General features: G+C 37.6%; 2 protein-coding genes across 6 annotated transcripts in view; one reads left to right on the top strand and one right to left on the bottom strand.

The window, feature by feature from the left end:
- Window positions 1-3,032, bottom strand: part of pdss2 (prenyl (decaprenyl) diphosphate synthase, subunit 2) — a 40,697-nt gene extending 37,665 nt beyond the window's left edge. Inside the window, exon 1 of one of the 2 annotated variants that reach the window (XM_015043185.1) lies at window positions 2,465-3,032. In XM_015043185.1, the coding sequence (XP_014898671.1) occupies window positions 2,465-2,718 (254 nt within the window). In that variant the 5' untranslated portion in view covers window positions 2,719-3,032. The remainder of the gene's footprint in view (window positions 1-2,464) is intronic. The other variant, XM_015043186.1, reaches the window with a different exon arrangement.
- Window positions 3,033-7,459: 4,427 nt separating this feature from the next.
- sobpa (sine oculis binding protein homolog (Drosophila) a) overlaps window positions 7,460-17,314 on the top strand; it is a 40,555-nt gene continuing 30,700 nt past the window's right edge. For all 4 annotated transcript variants that reach the window (XM_015043184.1, XM_015043182.1, XM_015043183.1 and 1 more), the window contains exon 1: window positions 7,460-7,808. In XM_015043184.1, the coding sequence (XP_014898670.1) occupies window positions 7,713-7,808 (96 nt within the window). In that variant the 5' untranslated portion in view covers window positions 7,460-7,712. The remainder of the gene's footprint in view (window positions 7,809-17,314) is intronic.

Below are 17,314 nucleotides of genomic sequence, written 5' to 3'. Positions count from 1 at the left end.
CATCCATCCATCCAAAAACAATTCTTCCATCAATCAATCAATACATCCATCCACCCATTCTGCATCATCTCATCTCTTCTTCCCTATCCAAATATCCATCCATGAATCTATCCAATCATCCATTTTATGATCAATTGATTATCCATCCTTCACCATTTCCATATTCTGCAACAATCAATCCATCTTCATCCATCTATCCATCACCAATCCTTTTGTCTCTCCATTCATCCATCCATCTAAAGATGGACACAAAGAAGGATGAAATGGTTAGGATGGATGGAAGCAGCTTTTATATGTTAAGTAATAAATAAATAAATAAACAAACACCCCATGCTCTTTTTCCTTTGGATCTAATGGATTTTGTAGTTTTCAATAATCTGTGAGAACTCTGTCTGTGACTTCCTACTTTTGCAAAGACATTTCAGACAAAGACACAAAATAATAATAGAATAGCTCCATCTGTCCACATCTATGTCAGGTTAATTAGATAAATAAAAGCAGCACCATCCGCCCCCAATGCACTTAGTTATTAGAGGAAAAGATTTGTAATCAGCTTTAAAGTCAGATAAAACTGCAGCTTTCACACAGCAATGGGCATGCATTACAGAGAGAAAACAAACAATAACTATTGATTGTGTTGAACTGTTGTTTAGCCTGACAGAGACAGGGGTGAAAGGGGATACCATCAATAGATCTGCAGGTGGAGTCAAGAGCAACCGTAGAAGTGACTTATATGACATAACAAACACAAACATGCAGTCAAACAATGCACTGTAATACTGAAGGCAGTTATTTAGATAAATGACCGCTCAATGCAAGGCTGAATTGTTGTGGAAAAACAAGGCTGTAGATAAAGCTCTGCTATGGATGTAAAGTCAAGAAGCTTTACATTACATTATATGATACACTGACAAGAAAGAAAGACTGGAGAGCAAAAGGCTAAATGAGGCAACGGTTTCACTTTTTTCATGTAAAATATGTCATTAGCAACATAAAACAAGATGTTTGTTTGTGACCAATCCAAATTTTCTCACCTAAATATTTGTATTTGTTGAAAGAAAGGCGAACACCAGAAAGAGTCTAAGAAATCTAACTGATAAACAGACTATCACAAAAACTTCAAGGTGAGACATTGTTATAATCATGGAGATCTCAGGATTTCTGATCATGATGATGATGATCCAGGTGAATATCAACAAACATCTCCAATAAAAATGGCGCTTCATGCCTACATTTCAAAGGTATTTAATCCTTTATTAGTTTTATTTTCAACCTAAGCAGGCAGAAATCATTATTATACTTTGAATAATGAATTCACAGTATAATCTGATCTGTGATCAAAAATTTCCAGTGAAGGTCTTTTCTTTGCACTAGTGCTGTTTTTCATGTCATTTTCAGCCAACTAAGCATAAAATATTATATATTATTGAAAAGAAAAACGTATTTAAGTATTTCTTCTAACAAGAACCCCAGTGATATATTTCAGACTTCTATTATTTTGATGACTCTGCCTAATGAAAACCCAAAATTCTCTTTCTTAGAAAATTAGATTAGACCATTACAAACAGTACAGAAATGTTAGCCTACAAAACATTGACAGACTATTGCTAATATTAGTTGCCATTTCGCTGGTGGACATAAATACAGTATAGTAATACTCTATTGACAAAATATCAAGAATAATATGTCCATCTTATTTGTGAAATGTTAAACCCCAAGCCCTCATCAATTTGAACAAAAATATCCCGCTATTTTGGTTTGGCAAAGTAGGAGGGACAACCACTCGAAGGAAACAAACGCACCCCAGTCAACACTTTCATTTTACTGGCTGACAGATTATCAGGCTACAGCGCATTTTTGTTCCAAAAGCAAGCACAAAATGTTTCATAAGCGAGCAGAGTTTTGAAAACGAAGATTTGCTCAGAGCAGAGACAAGTTCTGAGCGCGAGAAGCTTTGAGTACAAGCAGTACAAGTTTTGAGAAGAAAGACATGAAGTCCTGCTTTCAGAATGAAAATGTAAGCAGCAAACATATTAAAAGTTTTGAGAACAAAAGACGTGAAATCCTGCTTTAAGGCTGAAAATATGTGCTCTCTAATTATGGCAGAAAAAGTCCCCCATAGATGTTCTTGAAGCATGGACTCCAGCCACAACACACCATGTGAATTTGCCCCAAAATCTTGAATTCAAGATTCACAAGACTGCAGTTCTCCTATGCCTTCAGCACTTTTTCCTTCCACTCAACTTTCTGAATACAACACTCTGTGAAGACCCAGCTTCTTTAACAATAACTCTTTCGAGCTACCTTCCTTTTTAAGCTAGTAAGTGACTCTCTCCTGCACAGCATAACAATTTTGTATTAACATCGTAGCAAACTGTGCAACCGGATTTTGTGTTGATTAGCTGCAGCCAATATCCATCATAATTACCAGTAATAAACACCTGCAGACGGTAATGATCCTTACCTGGCTGTGTTGAGTAAGGGATGCTGTGTCCCCACCAGCTTTCTGACGTGCATGGCCACATTGCTGAGCTCATCGCTGAGCAGGCAGCGCAGACTCATGAACGACGTGGGATACCCGACGATCTTCTCCGCGTCCGACACCACTTTGCTCCAATTGGAGGAGGACTCCGAGCTGGAGAACAGGCTCAGACCTCTCAGTCCACGGACGGACACGGACACCCAGCGGGTCAGACTCGACCCCGGAGCTAGAAACATGTTACTATAACCTCTGCACTAAAATCGCGTTGCTGCTTTATCTAAAACACTTCCGGGCTTCTCTGCTTCTTCACATATTTAAAGCGACCTACTGCCGTCCACTCAATCAACACACCCCCAAAAATGCTAATAAAACGGGTTTAACATTACAGTAAGAGCATCCAGGTCTGTTTCACAACACACTAACCCAAACAGGGCGCCGCCATGTTTACGTACGTAACTCCTTACGTCAGGAAACGCGACCTCCTAACACGACTTCCGGAAAGAAAAGCCGGTTAGTTTAAATTATGTTTTTAAAATTTTAATTTATAATATCACATTAAAATTTTAGGTTTTCCAACACAAAGTTGTGTATAATTAGGAAGTGATACGAAAGGTTACACTGTGCGTAGTGATGATAAAGTCATAAGACAGAAGATTTTTAATGATGGAAGATAAAGTGGCTCGTGGTGAAAATAAAAGTACAGGGCGTGAAATTTTTATATAAATTAAAGCAAAATAAAAAAAAGGAATAAAAGAGACAGATATACAGATTGTATACATTGTTAATGCACCTTATTATTATTATTATTATTATTATTATTATTATTATTATTATTATTATTATTATTATTATTATTATTGTTGTTGTTGTTATTAAGCTCTATCATAAACAGTATCCAGTCAAATTAGATATTTAAGAGACACATGCTTGTACACAATGTCATGATAGTCCATTACAGACTTGAAAGTAGCATCAACCAATTGCTTTGTAGCCTTAAAAGATGGAAAGAATCTTATCTTGATATAAAATTTCAGCTTTTTCACCAGCTGTTGAATGTGGGGAGTAAAAGACTTTTTGACCCATTCATTCAAAACGTCCTCAGCAGTAGTTAAAGTGCAGTGAGTAGGTGTGTACAGGGAAGCATGGAGGAGAGGGATGGCTTGCAGAGCTCTTGGAAAGACCCTGTCCCTCAGTCTGGTGGGACAGCTTAGCAATCTAACTGACTGACAAACTAGACATATATAAGGAGAATAACCAGACATGTAGCACACACAGGAAGGTGCTTTGGTCAGATGAGAACAAATTTAAATTTGTGGTGGCCTACATTCAGAGCTCCATCTATAGAGAAAAACTAAAACTCATTAACCTGAAGACACCATCCCTGTTGCAAAACATGGTGGTGGCAGCATTATGCTGTAAAGACGCTGAGAAGATTAGAAGATTGAGCAAAATTCAGACAAAAAAAGCTAATCGATCCTGCAAAAGACTTGTGGCAAGGGCAGTGGTTCACCTTCCAGCAGGATGATGACCAGAAACAAACACAAGTAAAATGGTTTAGCCCTGAAGAGCCATAATTGCTAACTTTTCACAGTGCAAATAAAATTCAGGACCATTTAAAAGCTGTGAACATTTTTTAAAAGTGTGTGTAAATTGCAAGAGCAGACTTCAAATTGTTGGTTTTATTGAGCGAGAAATCATTAAGCAGGCATTATTTAACTGGTCAGACATCTAAACAATCCTGGCTGCAGCTTAAACCCACTTTCAAGAACAATGGATAAGATGAAATCTGCAGAATTTAAGGTCAACAAAGGTTAATAATTTCAATAAAAAATTGAAATACAAAGTTACTGAAATGAAATGTACAAATAAAATGGTAGTTACTAGTTATTTGTGCATGTTATAAACTGAATGCAAACGTATATACATCTTAGTTTTAACGTGATTCATGATTATAAGTGCATAGTTAAAGCATTTTCTCTGCACGTCTCTAAATACTATTTTACATGTCTTGCATCATTTTTATACCAAGTGACAAAAATCTCCTTTCCAGTAAATACCATTTTTAACCAAACAGTCCAAGTTATGAGAAGTGAAGCTCCTCACCTTTCAGTTCCTGTAACACAATAACTGTGACAATATAATATTTCCAGTGTGTTGGTGAATGTCCTCACAGAAACAATGCTTTTATTGACTCCTTCTGCGTCTGCTTGTTAGTGAAGTGTCAAGGACATCTTACACGACCGTCTGCTTCCTCCGCTCAAAAACCAAACTATTAAAAACGAATTGATTTACTCTCTAAATAATAAATGTTTGCTACACTCTTTCCATGTTTGGGTAACAGAATAGTTGTACTTTATGAGTCATGTGTTGCTGGTGCAACAGAAATACTATAAACGATGTCTAGTAATAATAATGTCTAATAATTAAAGTACAAAGTATTGAAAGAACAGTATGCTCAGAGTATAGTTATTGCTTAAATTAGAGTTAAAAAGAGTTTAAGAAAAAATGGGTAGAAGAAATCATCTGTAAGAAACAGGAATCAGAGTTACAGTCAATTTTTGATTAGTGAAAGGCCTGAGGGAGCAACGATCTCCTGTACTGGTTGCCAAGGCAGTGAAGTTACAGCCGACTACTCGAAAAATGCTCAGGGAAATGTTCAAAGCCTGAGATATTACTTTATAACGTAGCCCCCCTGCATTAGCTGTAATCCTATAGTAAGCTGCTTGTTCTGTATTTTATTTTTGGGTAACAGAGTAGAAGGAGTTAAATATAAATACCTGCAAGACTTTCCAGATTCTTATTTATGACATAAAATCCATCCAAACTACAATGATGTTTGTGGTTGTCACATGACAAAACGTGGGGGGAAAAAAACTGAATACACGAATACTTTGGAAAGGTAGTGTATAAATCTGCATTCAGTGTTTCCTAAATAGAAATATCCCCAATTTAATTTAAAATAAATCAAGTGTCTGAGGCCCTGTGAATGCTGGATCTTGTGATTCAGATGCTGTCCTGCTGCGGGTTTTGCGAGGGATGTGAAGAGTCATCTCACCCTGACCCTGCATCACGGTTCACAGCTCCCGCTCCTGCTGATTTTCCGCCTGAAATGGGTGTCACTTTGCCATGAGCAGCCTCATCCAAAACTCTCAGAGGCTTCCCTCATTGTGATTCAAAGGGCGACGTGAGGCAGGAGCAGGTAAATTCATGCACAAAGCACAGAACATTTATGAAAAGCCTCTGGTTCCTGTGCCATTTGACAGTAAGGCAATACCGCAAGATCTGCTGTAACGTACAGAGACGCTGACTTCTGCTGTGCAGATGGTGCAGTCAATGACAATTCAGAAGAAGTTGTTGAACTTAATTATCTTTAACTCTTCTTCAGCCAAAAACAATGTTTTAGAGCTATTCCCAATCTATAAACTTCCTGAAGTATTCTCACGTCATTCCAGTAGCATCTCAATAAATTAAAATATCACTGATCATTTATTACTAAAGTCAACTTCAAAATGTAAATGTAATATTATGTACAGCCAAATCATCGAGTGTATTTATGTTCATTTTGGTGATTGTCAGTTACAGATACAATGGGGGAAAAAACTTAATTAAATGTGAAAAAATTGCATGTTTTATCACGTACAACTTCTGACTTGACAGTTTTTCAACAACAAGAAAGTTAAGTGAAAGGACAAGGTGTGTGCATAAGCAAAATAGATAATAGTAACCTTGAGAAGTTTAACAGCCTTTTCAAGGGTTTGGGGGAGATTCACAAAGAGTTTCAGAAATCACTTCACAGTCGGGTTTTCATTGTTTCTTACATTAAGACAGAGCCTGTGACAAAGTGAGAAACACCAGGGCTAATAAGCAGGAAAAGGACAGAACTGTTGCTCTATGTTTCAAAGTCCTCTTCTCAGATGGAAGTGCATTTCACATTTATTCTAGAAATAAAGAGTCTGGAGGAAGGAACGAAAGACACAGAGTCTCCACAGTCAGTGATGATTTGGGGAGTCATGTCATCTGCTACTTTTGGTCCACATGTGTTCAATCAAGTCGAAAGTCAGTGCAGGGATCTGTACCAGAAAATTGATGTTCCCTTTGCTGATAGGCTTTGTGGGGATACTGATTTCATTTTCCAGCGGAACTAAAAGGATACCTAAAAAAAAAAAAAAAAAGCTAAAGATCGCTATTAAAGCAACATGACCTTCCCTAACATCTCCATGCCGTGCTGCGTTGATGCAATAATTACTGTGAAGGAGCCACAGCTGAGTTTATACTGTGTAGTACATTTAAATACTTTTTCACAGTCTGAAATGTCTGTATTCGTTTATGCTTTATTTTCTGTTTTATTGGTCTTTTGCAGCATTAAAATGTACTGAGAATTTAGAGCTTTCCGAATAGCTGTGAGTGGTAAACAAGGCTGAAATATATCCCCATGTGTGTAATTAATCTAATTTTATTTTACAAGTTTAGCAGAATCTAGTAGCTACTGCCTTTCTTTAATACTCTAATGTGCTGACATACATTTGGACCCCAATCTAGGAGCCGTGGATGTAGAGAAACCCAACAGGAAACTTTATTTCAACACTGACTGAAGGTTTAAACGTTTTTGCGCCTCTCTTTCTAATATTAGTAAGTTCTTATACATTAGTTAAAAGTTAAAAGTTAAAAGGGACTTTGATCCAGTATCCAGTTGAAGTTACAACGGATGACCTTAAGCGCTCTGAACGTGACGTTTGTTGTTTTAAAATGACAGCAGCAGACTCTGCTGAAGTGTCTTGCTGAGTGGTGTGCGTGTGCGCACCTGTTTGCAGGGCACGGATTGTGCGCTAAGTGGATAGGGCCGCTCTGATTGCGCTCCACGGGAAAGCGAGAAGAAATAGCCTACCTCTGATCATCAGCGCGTCATATAATGTTTCAGCCGACGCCCCTCCCCCTGTCTCGTTTTCTCCCCTCACTCAACCTCTCCTTTGACTCACAGAGGCGGCTCAGCACCGGCGCACGGACCGCGGAGGATACGGCACAGAAGATGGCTGACTCGGCCGGGCACCGCGAACCCTCGGCGGGATCCCCGGCGTCACTCGGGTCGCTGAAGAGCCGCAGGACCTCCGGCGTGTGGCGGCTGTAAACAGCTGCCGCCGCTTCTCTCCTCTCGCTCTCTCTCACACACGCCCCCCTCCTCCTCCGCTCCCCTCCTCACCGCAAATATTGACAGAAGTATCACAGAGAAAACATGGCAGAAATGGAAAAAGAGGGCAGACCTCCGGAAAATAAAAGAAGCCGCAAGCCAGCGCACCCGGTGAAAAGGGAAATAAATGAAGAGATGAAGGTAAAGAGGCTGTGTGCCAAGCTGCATGAGATTACGCGTGGAGTGTGTCTGTGTTAGAGCAATAGCTGTCCCTCAGAGGAGGATTTCGGCTGCACCTTTGTGCAGTTTGGTACACAATAACCAAACTTTAATTTACGATGTTTGTGCATTTTTATTTTTATATATATATATTTTATTTTTTTTCTTGTGCTGAAATGGGAGGCTCTGCAGCCTCACACAATGGATGCGGCACACGCTCACTGCTTCACTTTCACTATTAAGTTGAAGGGATACTCTGAGGGGGTAATGCCGCCTGTCATAATCACGCCGTTTGTGCGCCCTGCTTTTCATAGCTCACCCGAAGTAAATGGAAAATCCAGTGCGTCAGTGAAGGCGTCAACAGTCCGTCTACTATTACTATTAATACTATCGTACACATACAGGAACTAGGGAGCGCACACAATGTCCATAATTAAGAGATCAATTTGGGGTAAACACTAGTCTATCCGTGATGCTTTTGGAGCTCTGCGTGGGTTTGCATTATTTCGTGTGTGTGCGTGTGTGCGTGTCTGTGAGAGTGTTGAGCAGCTGCCCAGAGGCGTGTGATCCAGATGTGCGCCTCTTTACGCGCTCTGTCGAGGAGAGCACATTGTGTTCGGCCTCTCCCCTTTTTCCTCACATTGAGCCACGCGTTGTTTCTTTCAGTGGTTTGTGTTCTTTGACTCGGTGCACGCTGGGATATTTGAGCTCCATGCGGTTCATTGTGGAGCATGAAAATGTTCCTGGTATTTATGCGTGTGCGTGCGTGTGTGCGTGCAGAGGCAACCCGCTTTGTCTGCATCCCCTCATTGTTTGTACACATTTGGCTGGAGACGCAGGAGCAGCCAGTGTTTCCTCTGTTGTTGGGGATGGAGGAGCAGGTGATCACATAAGGAATAAATGCAGTGATGTGTTTTCATTTCATCATATTTTGGCTGCAAGATTAAATGGTTTTCATGTGTGTGTGTCTGTGTGTGTGTGTGTGTGTGTGTGTGTGTGTGTGTGTGTGTGTGTGTGTGTGTGTGTGTGGGTCGTTCCCAAAGCGCATGTGTCACTGCTCATTTTCTGGTACTGTAAAAACAGGAACAAATACTCTTCATTTCATCCACAGTGAGGATGTTTTGTTTTTGACCCCTTCTGTCAAAATGCATTTATAATCTCTCAATTCCAGTGCCTCAATCTGGAAAACATGTTTAAATATCTGCTTATATATTTTTTAATTTTTTGATGATAAAATGATTATTTTATGGAATAAAATCTGATTATGATGACAGAGGAAGGATGCAAGTGGATAATAGGTAGAACTTATAACCCTTATATAGAAATTTATATATTTTAAGGGTTTATTTAGAATGAAAATGACTGAAAAATAATTTTGAATACAGGAATGGCCTGTTATGGCTTACGTAATGATGGGAACAACTGCTTACTTTAATGTTGTCCAACATACACCTTGAAGAGTAAGGCACAAAAAGTAATTACCAAAGAGATTGGCTGTTCACACAGTTCTATTATCAGGCATATTTATGGGAAGTTGAGTGGAAGGAAAAACTGTATTGTAAACTAAACTCAGTCTAGGAGTTTTGTGGAGATTCACAAGCCACAGAGAGCATGTTAGAATCACCACACAGACCTCAAACCTTAAGATCATAATTAAAATAAATCAACTAATAATATTCAAATTTATTGAGACGTATCTGCATATGTGGAGTGCATAATAAAAATAAAAACAGATGCACAAATAGGACATCTATAAATAAATGAAATAAAAGCCGTCCAACACGCCCTCCTTGGTGCAACATCTTTCTCCATCTGATCCATTTATTTATTTTTCTTACTTAGTGTTTTGTGTCCTTCACTGTGCACCGTACTCATGATCACTGCCTCCCCTTTTCCAGCTCTGATGTTTTCTTTGCTGATTACAGACTGAACGGTTGCAACGGGATGCGTGCTGCAGGGCGGGCTCTCTTTTCTGTCCTTATGGGCGAAGTGTTTAAAATGGACAAAATATTCATGAGCTGAATTTTTTTTGGCGCATGAAGGTCAGCTTGTGGCACAGCTCCCGTTTTTTTTTCCCTCCCAGTTTTGTCATTGTTACAGATTCATCACGCACGCTGCAAAATGCTGGGAATAAAACAGAAGTCAAACTGATAATGATTCGTCACGCTGACCATATGATTGCATGATGCCAGTTGTCACTCAGAGATGAATTTTGCAGGTTTGCATTTCCTTCGGCTGTGAAATGATAGATTTTTTTGTGCGACGCAAGTCATCATTCAAAATTCAGTCGACTGACATGTTTTATGATGTGTTTTGAAGCTGTGACATGTCAGTTAAGCATCTCATTTGATTGAAGCGGTACAATTTATCAGCAGGTTTCAAGTCTGTTTGGATTTTTTCAGATAATTTTGTGAATCTTGGCCTCTTTTTCTTCACATTTTCTTTTGAAATTCTGTTTTGATCAGGTTTCAGGTGCAGGAAACAAAACAAAGGATAATTCTTCTCTAAATCTAAATATCCGGTCTTTTATGTTTTTTTTTTTTGTTTTGTTTTTTTAATATCCTTAACACCTAACCCTCAAATGCTGGTTATCTTCTCTTCTCGACTCCTCAATATGCAATTGCATAATACCAAGAGACCTTAGTTTTTGCTAGTATTTGTTTTGTGATTCACTTTTTTGCAGTAAGCCTATTTCTTTTGACATTTTGCACAGATTTTATTTAAGAAATATAATGCAGATTAGCTTCTGCATTTTCAAACTGAAAATGTTTGTTTAAAATGTCATGAAAGCATATTTTAAGTATGAGAAGTCTGAATTAGTTTGCACACCCAGTCATAGTTTGGTAAATTATGTCACCTTAAATGTGTCAGATGTTATTTTGTTAATTTGATCTGAGCTAATTTGTCTGTTGCTTTATTCTGTGACTTGGATCAAGGTTTCAACCATTCACTGTCTCTCTGTCTGTATAATTGCCATAATTGTATAAAGAGAAAAGGACCATAATGAAACATTTCAAAACTTTTATGGAGTGTAATAGAAGGGTAAGTCCCTGGCCCTTTATGATTCAGCTAAAAAAACAAACAAACCGATCAGTTTGGAAACAGAAAATATAAAGAATAAAAAAGGTACAATTACATGGTTGTGCATTATCCTTAATCTAATACTTTGCTGTGAGAAAGCTTTGAGTCATTTTCAGTATCCAGTCTTCTGGATACTTCTTCCAGTATCCAGGAATCCTACATTCTGAATTGCGACAGTGTTCACACATTAAAGGTGAAAAAATACTTTAAATTATTTATTAAATGCAATTTTCTTGCATCACAAGAGTCTGGCATTGTAACTGGGGGTATTAACTTTTGAGTGCCACTATATGAATCTTAAATCAAACATCTTGTTTTACCTAGAATAGTAAGTGAAACTGGCTAGGTGAAAAATCTGAAGTTAGATTTAAAAAAAATACTCAATTTACTTCCTGGCCAAATTGCAAATACAATCCATAAAATAATAATATGTAACCTTCTTTTAATCTTATTTTAAAGAGCTTAATTAAATAACTTTGTTTTTAGATTAAATATCTTTTAACTATGTAATCTGCTGAAATAACTAATATGAGATATTTGCGCCAAATGTCTCTTTTTAGTTTCCTAACCAGTAAAAAGTATTGTATTTGATAAAAGTCTCGTGTGAAACAAAAATGGATAATGTCAGTTCTCATCCATCCAAAAATAATCCCATTCTCATTCAGGAGCTGTGATTGGTGCAAAATCAGTCCTTTGATGCACTTGGCTTTGTTTCCAAATAGAAAACTTTTTTTCCAGTTGACATAATAAACTGAACTTGATCACATTATTTTTGGAAAGTGTGTAATTGATTCACCTGTCTCTATGATTGAACTGAATTGACTGTAAACTGGTGAACTGATGCTATAAAAACATCCTGAATTTGAACTCAAAGATGTGCATAGACAATAGATGGAGGGCTGTTCTGCACTGACATGTCACCTGGTATCCTCTGAAGCTGAGATTCACCTGTAAATTAATGTAGTGTGTAATCTGCTAGAAAATTGAATGTAGTTGCTGGGAGAATAATATAAAATATTTCAGAAAAGCCCCACTGTATGCTTTAGCAGTTGGTTCTGTAAGAGACCTAGCAAGTCCCCTTTAAGTTTTGATAAAAGTTTCTCTGTAAGGTGAGGGAAAATAAGCTGTAAATTGTTGAAATGTAACCAGTAAGTTCCAGGAAAGTCTCTTGTAAGTTTTTAAAAAGCAACACCTGAATCCCACAACAGCACACTGTAAACTCTGGAAAGTTGGCTGTAAGTTGAGAGAGCATAACCTGTACATTTAAAAAATTTACTTGCAAGTTCAAGGAAAATATCCCCTAATTTCTAAAAGTAACATTGAAAGTCGCAGGAAAGTAACTTGTATATTTCAGGCAAATTATCTATAGGTTCAAGAAGAGTTCCTGGTAACTTCAAACAAAGTAACTTCCAGGTTTCTAGAAAGTATCATCGAAGTTCCATAAATAATGTCTTTAAATCTTGGAAAGTATATCTTAAAACAAACAAAGTGTAAGTTCTGGAAAATAACCTCCAAGTTTAGTGTAATTCCTATATTATTGAAAAGTTAAGCACAAGTTCAAGAAATAACCCTGTAAATTCCAGAAAATTAATTTTAAATTGAAGTAAGTTCATTAAAGGAAAAAATGTAATCATTTTGAAGGAATTTGTATGAAAATAAAAATAATTTAAGTTTAGGAAACATAGCCTGTTCATTTCAGACAAGTTTATTATGTATTATGCATTTCTACTGACATTATTTCTTTCACAACTAATGGAATTTAAATTGCTGTTTTATTAAATCACTGGCAGGGAATAATATGTTAAAATAATAATGATGTAAAGCTTCATTTGCTTTGTAGTGTTTTTATTTTCATAGCTTGTGAGGCTGCGGTCAGGTTCTCCATCCATCCAGAAGCTAAAACTAGTGTGATGTTAGTGAATCGAACACACAGTTCTAATAAACTAGGTGATAAACCCAATGTCCATTACAGCAGGATTCTGCCTCAATCCTTTTAGTGAATTTTATTGCATTGATTTTCTGAAGAAAGCGTTGATGCTCCTTTGCTAAAACCAAAACACGGCTCAGATTTGCTTCCTTCTCGCAATTTAAATATATCTGACCAAATCTGGAGAAACGCATTGACTCACAATGTGCCCTTTTTGAGGACTAATGCATCCCCAACAAAGCAAACAGTCTGACAGAGTTTCCTTCATCTGGCTGCACGGGTAGAATAAGCCCCAGTGAGAAGTTGCGGAGCAGAAGGAGTGGGCATGTAGGGGATCGGAAAGGCCGAGAAGTGGGCTGAGGAACAAGGGGAGAAAGGAATGTATACAGAGCCGGGCTGGCTAAGCTGTAAAAACTGTAACCTGAGCGTCCCTGCTGGATCAAGTATCAAGAAAAGTAGAGGGGAATGAAAGCAGAGGAGAGGGAGAGGCGGCAGGGGAGTGGAAACCAGGGGGAAGCGACGGGGGGAAAGTTGGCGTGTGGATTCTGGAATTTTATCACAGTGTTCTGTAACCTGCTCTGGTTTCCTACCGCAAGGTGTCGGTTTCCCACCATCATCATCACCACAAGCCCTGCTGGCTATGTTTGGGTCTGACTGAAGGGAAACAAAGGAGAAGCGTGTTGAAGCAGAATTTTATGTATTTATATCACACAAGTTTCTGAAAATACGACTGAGGAGTGTCAGTGTTTGACCTGCGTCTGTAATTAAAGTATCTGCACTATGAAATTAACACACTTCTAATGATCCAGAACATTGTAGTGAACTTGTTTTAAAAAGGTTTTCCCCAACACAACCATTTCACACGTGTGGGAGTCTGATAGGCTCAGGTCAGATTGCCCTGATTTTTATTTTGTCAAAAAGTATCTGTGATTTTTTTTAACCCTTTGAAAATAAACAATAAAAACATTTACATTGATTGCGCAATCTTTTATTAAAAACTTTAGACAACCCCAGACTTTGAGCTAAGAAAATTGATTCATTTGTTACAAAATCTGCATGTGAAGAAATATCATTTTTAACAAAATGAAAACAATTCAAAAGGAGTGAAAGTTTTTTTCTTTTTATTTAGATTTTTTTATGTAACACAGTGTATGGAAACATTTAATTAGAAGTCCATAACTTTATGTTTCTCTGAGGTATAAGTAGGATGTGAGACTGAGGCAAATTTCTCTTAACCACTCTTCAAAATGGGAAAGACAGGAGAACTTCTCCTCTAAATAAGGCAAAGCTATGAGAGTTTTCCACTGTGGTTTTTGGGTCCATGTGTTTCATTTTAGTGCCTTGCTTTGATTTGTGGTCACGTAGTTTTTTTTCTCTTCTTTTTATTTTTGTAATGTTCCCACAGTTTTGGTGTCATTTAAAGTGATTGTTCATTTCTTTCGTTCTTCATTCTCTCCCGTGGATGTGTCACATTAGTCCTTTCATCATAACTCTCTTTATTTATTATCTGGGTTTGTTTTTCATTAAGTGTGGGATCCTCCTATTCTATTTTACTTCCTCCTGCATCCTTTGCAGCAAGGCCTTTGATGCAATTTCTTTATCAAGAGTTGATCCACCACCATCAGTATAACGATTTTTTTCCCCCCCTTTTTTTTGGAATATTCTCATTGAATTGTCATTACTGAGTGACATGAAAAAAAATCTTGTCATTAGGTTGTAAAATTTGTGGGGGGTTTTCCCATAATCTTGCCTGTAGAAGGAAATGTATCCATCATCTTTTCGCAAAAGTTTGTTTTTAGGCTTAAACCTAAAAATAGACCTAAGGTGGTTGCTCTTTAAAAGTTACAAAAATATCTTATAGTAGATGTTTATCATAAAGTGAAAATTGTTCCAAATTGCCTTGTAATAGATATGGTAGTAAAGGAGTTTTATTTAGCTGGGCTAAGGGGGAAAAGTAGATTGTACGGCATTAACAGAAGGCTGCCAATAATCGTGGCCGTTCCTATTTTTACCCACTTACTCAACATTTACCCTGTGAGGAGCTGGAGGGGATTTTTGATGAAAACTTTTCTACGTATTGATCAACAGCTGATTTCTGAAAGATGCTGTAACAAATGAGCATTTAGAAACTTCTAGCAGTAATTAATAGTTACCTTCTTTGTTTCAATGTGAATTTCATCCATTCGTCTTTGTTTCTGTTCTCAGCATCTCTGCACTGGAGGTTTTAATCTAAGAAACAAATCTATGGGCTCATCTTTCACAAAAGAGCAGAAATATCTCCCCCTTACATTGCCCAGGTGCATTTTAAAGCACTTGCACTTGTTACAATCATATTAAATTAGCATTTTAGCCATTTATGTAGATTAAAGGCTATCATGCCTCCTCTTTACATACATCTGTAGCTACCTCTGTGCCTCTCTTGCCTCTGTGCACCCACAGCCAAGAAGTTGGTGCAACTACTTTGATGAGCCGCCAGCGAGGATTGGGTTGCACTCCTAATAACGCTCGTACTTTCTCAAAGTAGTAGGGTGGCGGAGAGGACAGGTTGGCAGGAAGGAAGGGGAGACACACAGAAATGCTGTGTTTTTGTCTTCCTTGTGTGGTTACCTTACGGCTTATATCCGTTTTACTCTAGAGTACATTTAGGCGCAGGTTATGCTCCAACTCCTTTCTTCAATAGGTGGATTTTCTCCTCTTAAGGTTTCACCTTTTGCTGCTGGACAATTTTCTGCCCTTGTGCTTTGCTCCTTTTAGCTTTGTTATCTAACAGCCCCTGGTGGCAACATATTTTCTGTTTAGATTTGATTGTGACCAACTTAATAGACAATAAAACTTGATTAGCCACTACAAAAACTATTGTGTGTTATAGTTACGTTGCATGGAAAATTATTGAACCTTGCAGCAGCACAGTGAAGTGGATAAACAGAGTACATGGTTTTCAGGCTTGTCAGCCTTTATTTGTATAAAATAATTGAACATTATTTATATATATTTGTTTCCTCTTAACAAATACACACCCCTGTTGGTTTTCACAACATGCTTTAAAGTCTGTTGCTATAAAGTAACAAAATGCAATTTTACTTTTTCATGGCACTTGACATAAAAACAGAAATAAACCCATTTTTTGCCTCTTGCTATTGCAAAGATATCCTCACACAGTGTTTCTGCGAATGACAGCGATGTTGTGTTGGTAGCTGTCACAACCAAACTTTGACTTGTGAAAATCAATCTGACTTCCGGGAAGCTTAAGGCAGAAAGAGCACCGCTGTCATTCATCATTATCTGAGGAGGAGTGTTGTTACTGGAGCTGTCCTCGTTAGCAGCCTTCACACCTTCAAACACCTTTTCCATAAAGCTTGCAGAATGATAACATTATTAGTAACTGGAGTTGATTTTAACTTCTCTAAGTAGGATGTCCCTGTGCTGTTACAGCAGAAATCATTACATTCTCTGTGGAAAAACAAAAATCACCGTCTGACATGGAATGAGACAAAAACTTCCTTGTTTTAGATCCATTAGGACTAGCAAAGTTATCTGCATTTGTTAAATGGCAACAGTATTAAGATTTTTTTCAGAACTGAACGCAATATTCTTCAATAATTGTGATAGTTCCAGCCAATCTTAAAACAGAAAACATTTAGGAATAGCTTATACTGTCTCCGCTGTAAATTTCACACAATAAAGGTGAAGAAAACTCAAATATTTGTGTGGCTCAGATCACACTACACAAACAGCATGATGCTTTCTGTAATCTGTCATTGACAAGGATTGTGCCACAGTTAATTTCCTATATCTTCCCACTGACCATCTTTCCACAGTGGTATTTCATGACAGAGTGATCAATAACTCCTGTCATTCCTCGTTTGTTGTGCCCTCCCATCACTTTCACTGAATTCTTCTTGGAATAACAAGAACTTTTATATTAGATCAGATGAAGTAGGCCTCTGCTCCTCCTGGTGTCTCAGATAGGCAGAGTTTATTCTGTGTTTTCTGTGCTTGAATTCCTTTTAAGTCATAGAATTTTACATTATCTTTGATTAAGTTTTTTTTTTTTAAGTTAGTGGGCTGATGTCATTTTCATTCACAACAAACTAATTCATTTGTACTGATTTAACATAATTAGGTGGAGTCGTCAAACATAATTTAATTGTATTTGAGCTTTAAGCTAATGTTAGCCGAAGATTTAAGTTAAATTTTGTTATTTCTTGTTTCTTGAAAAATAACAACTTAAATCCTTCACGGCTCAAGTTGCATAAAATGGCTCTTTCAGGTTACTTTCTGAAACTTGCATGATGTTTTCTTGGAACGTAGAAGTTAGTTCTCAATATTGAAGAACTTATAGGTAACTTTTCAAGACACACATTGCTCTTTCGAAGGGCTTAGTTTTCAAGGATAAGACTTTATGAAAACCATAAATGCATTGCATTATAAATATGGCCTTTTCAAAGCGAAATAAACACGTTTGATTTATTGCTATGTC

The sequence above is a fragment of the Poecilia latipinna genome, unplaced genomic scaffold, assembly GCF_001443285.1.
Source record: "Poecilia latipinna isolate Pla-1442-1.1 unplaced genomic scaffold, P_latipinna-1.0 Scaffold620, whole genome shotgun sequence".
Lineage (NCBI taxonomy): Eukaryota > Metazoa > Chordata > Actinopteri > Cyprinodontiformes > Poeciliidae > Poecilia > Poecilia latipinna.
The sequence above is the reverse complement of the archived record's forward strand: the minus strand, read 5'-3'. Positions and strand labels throughout refer to the sequence as shown.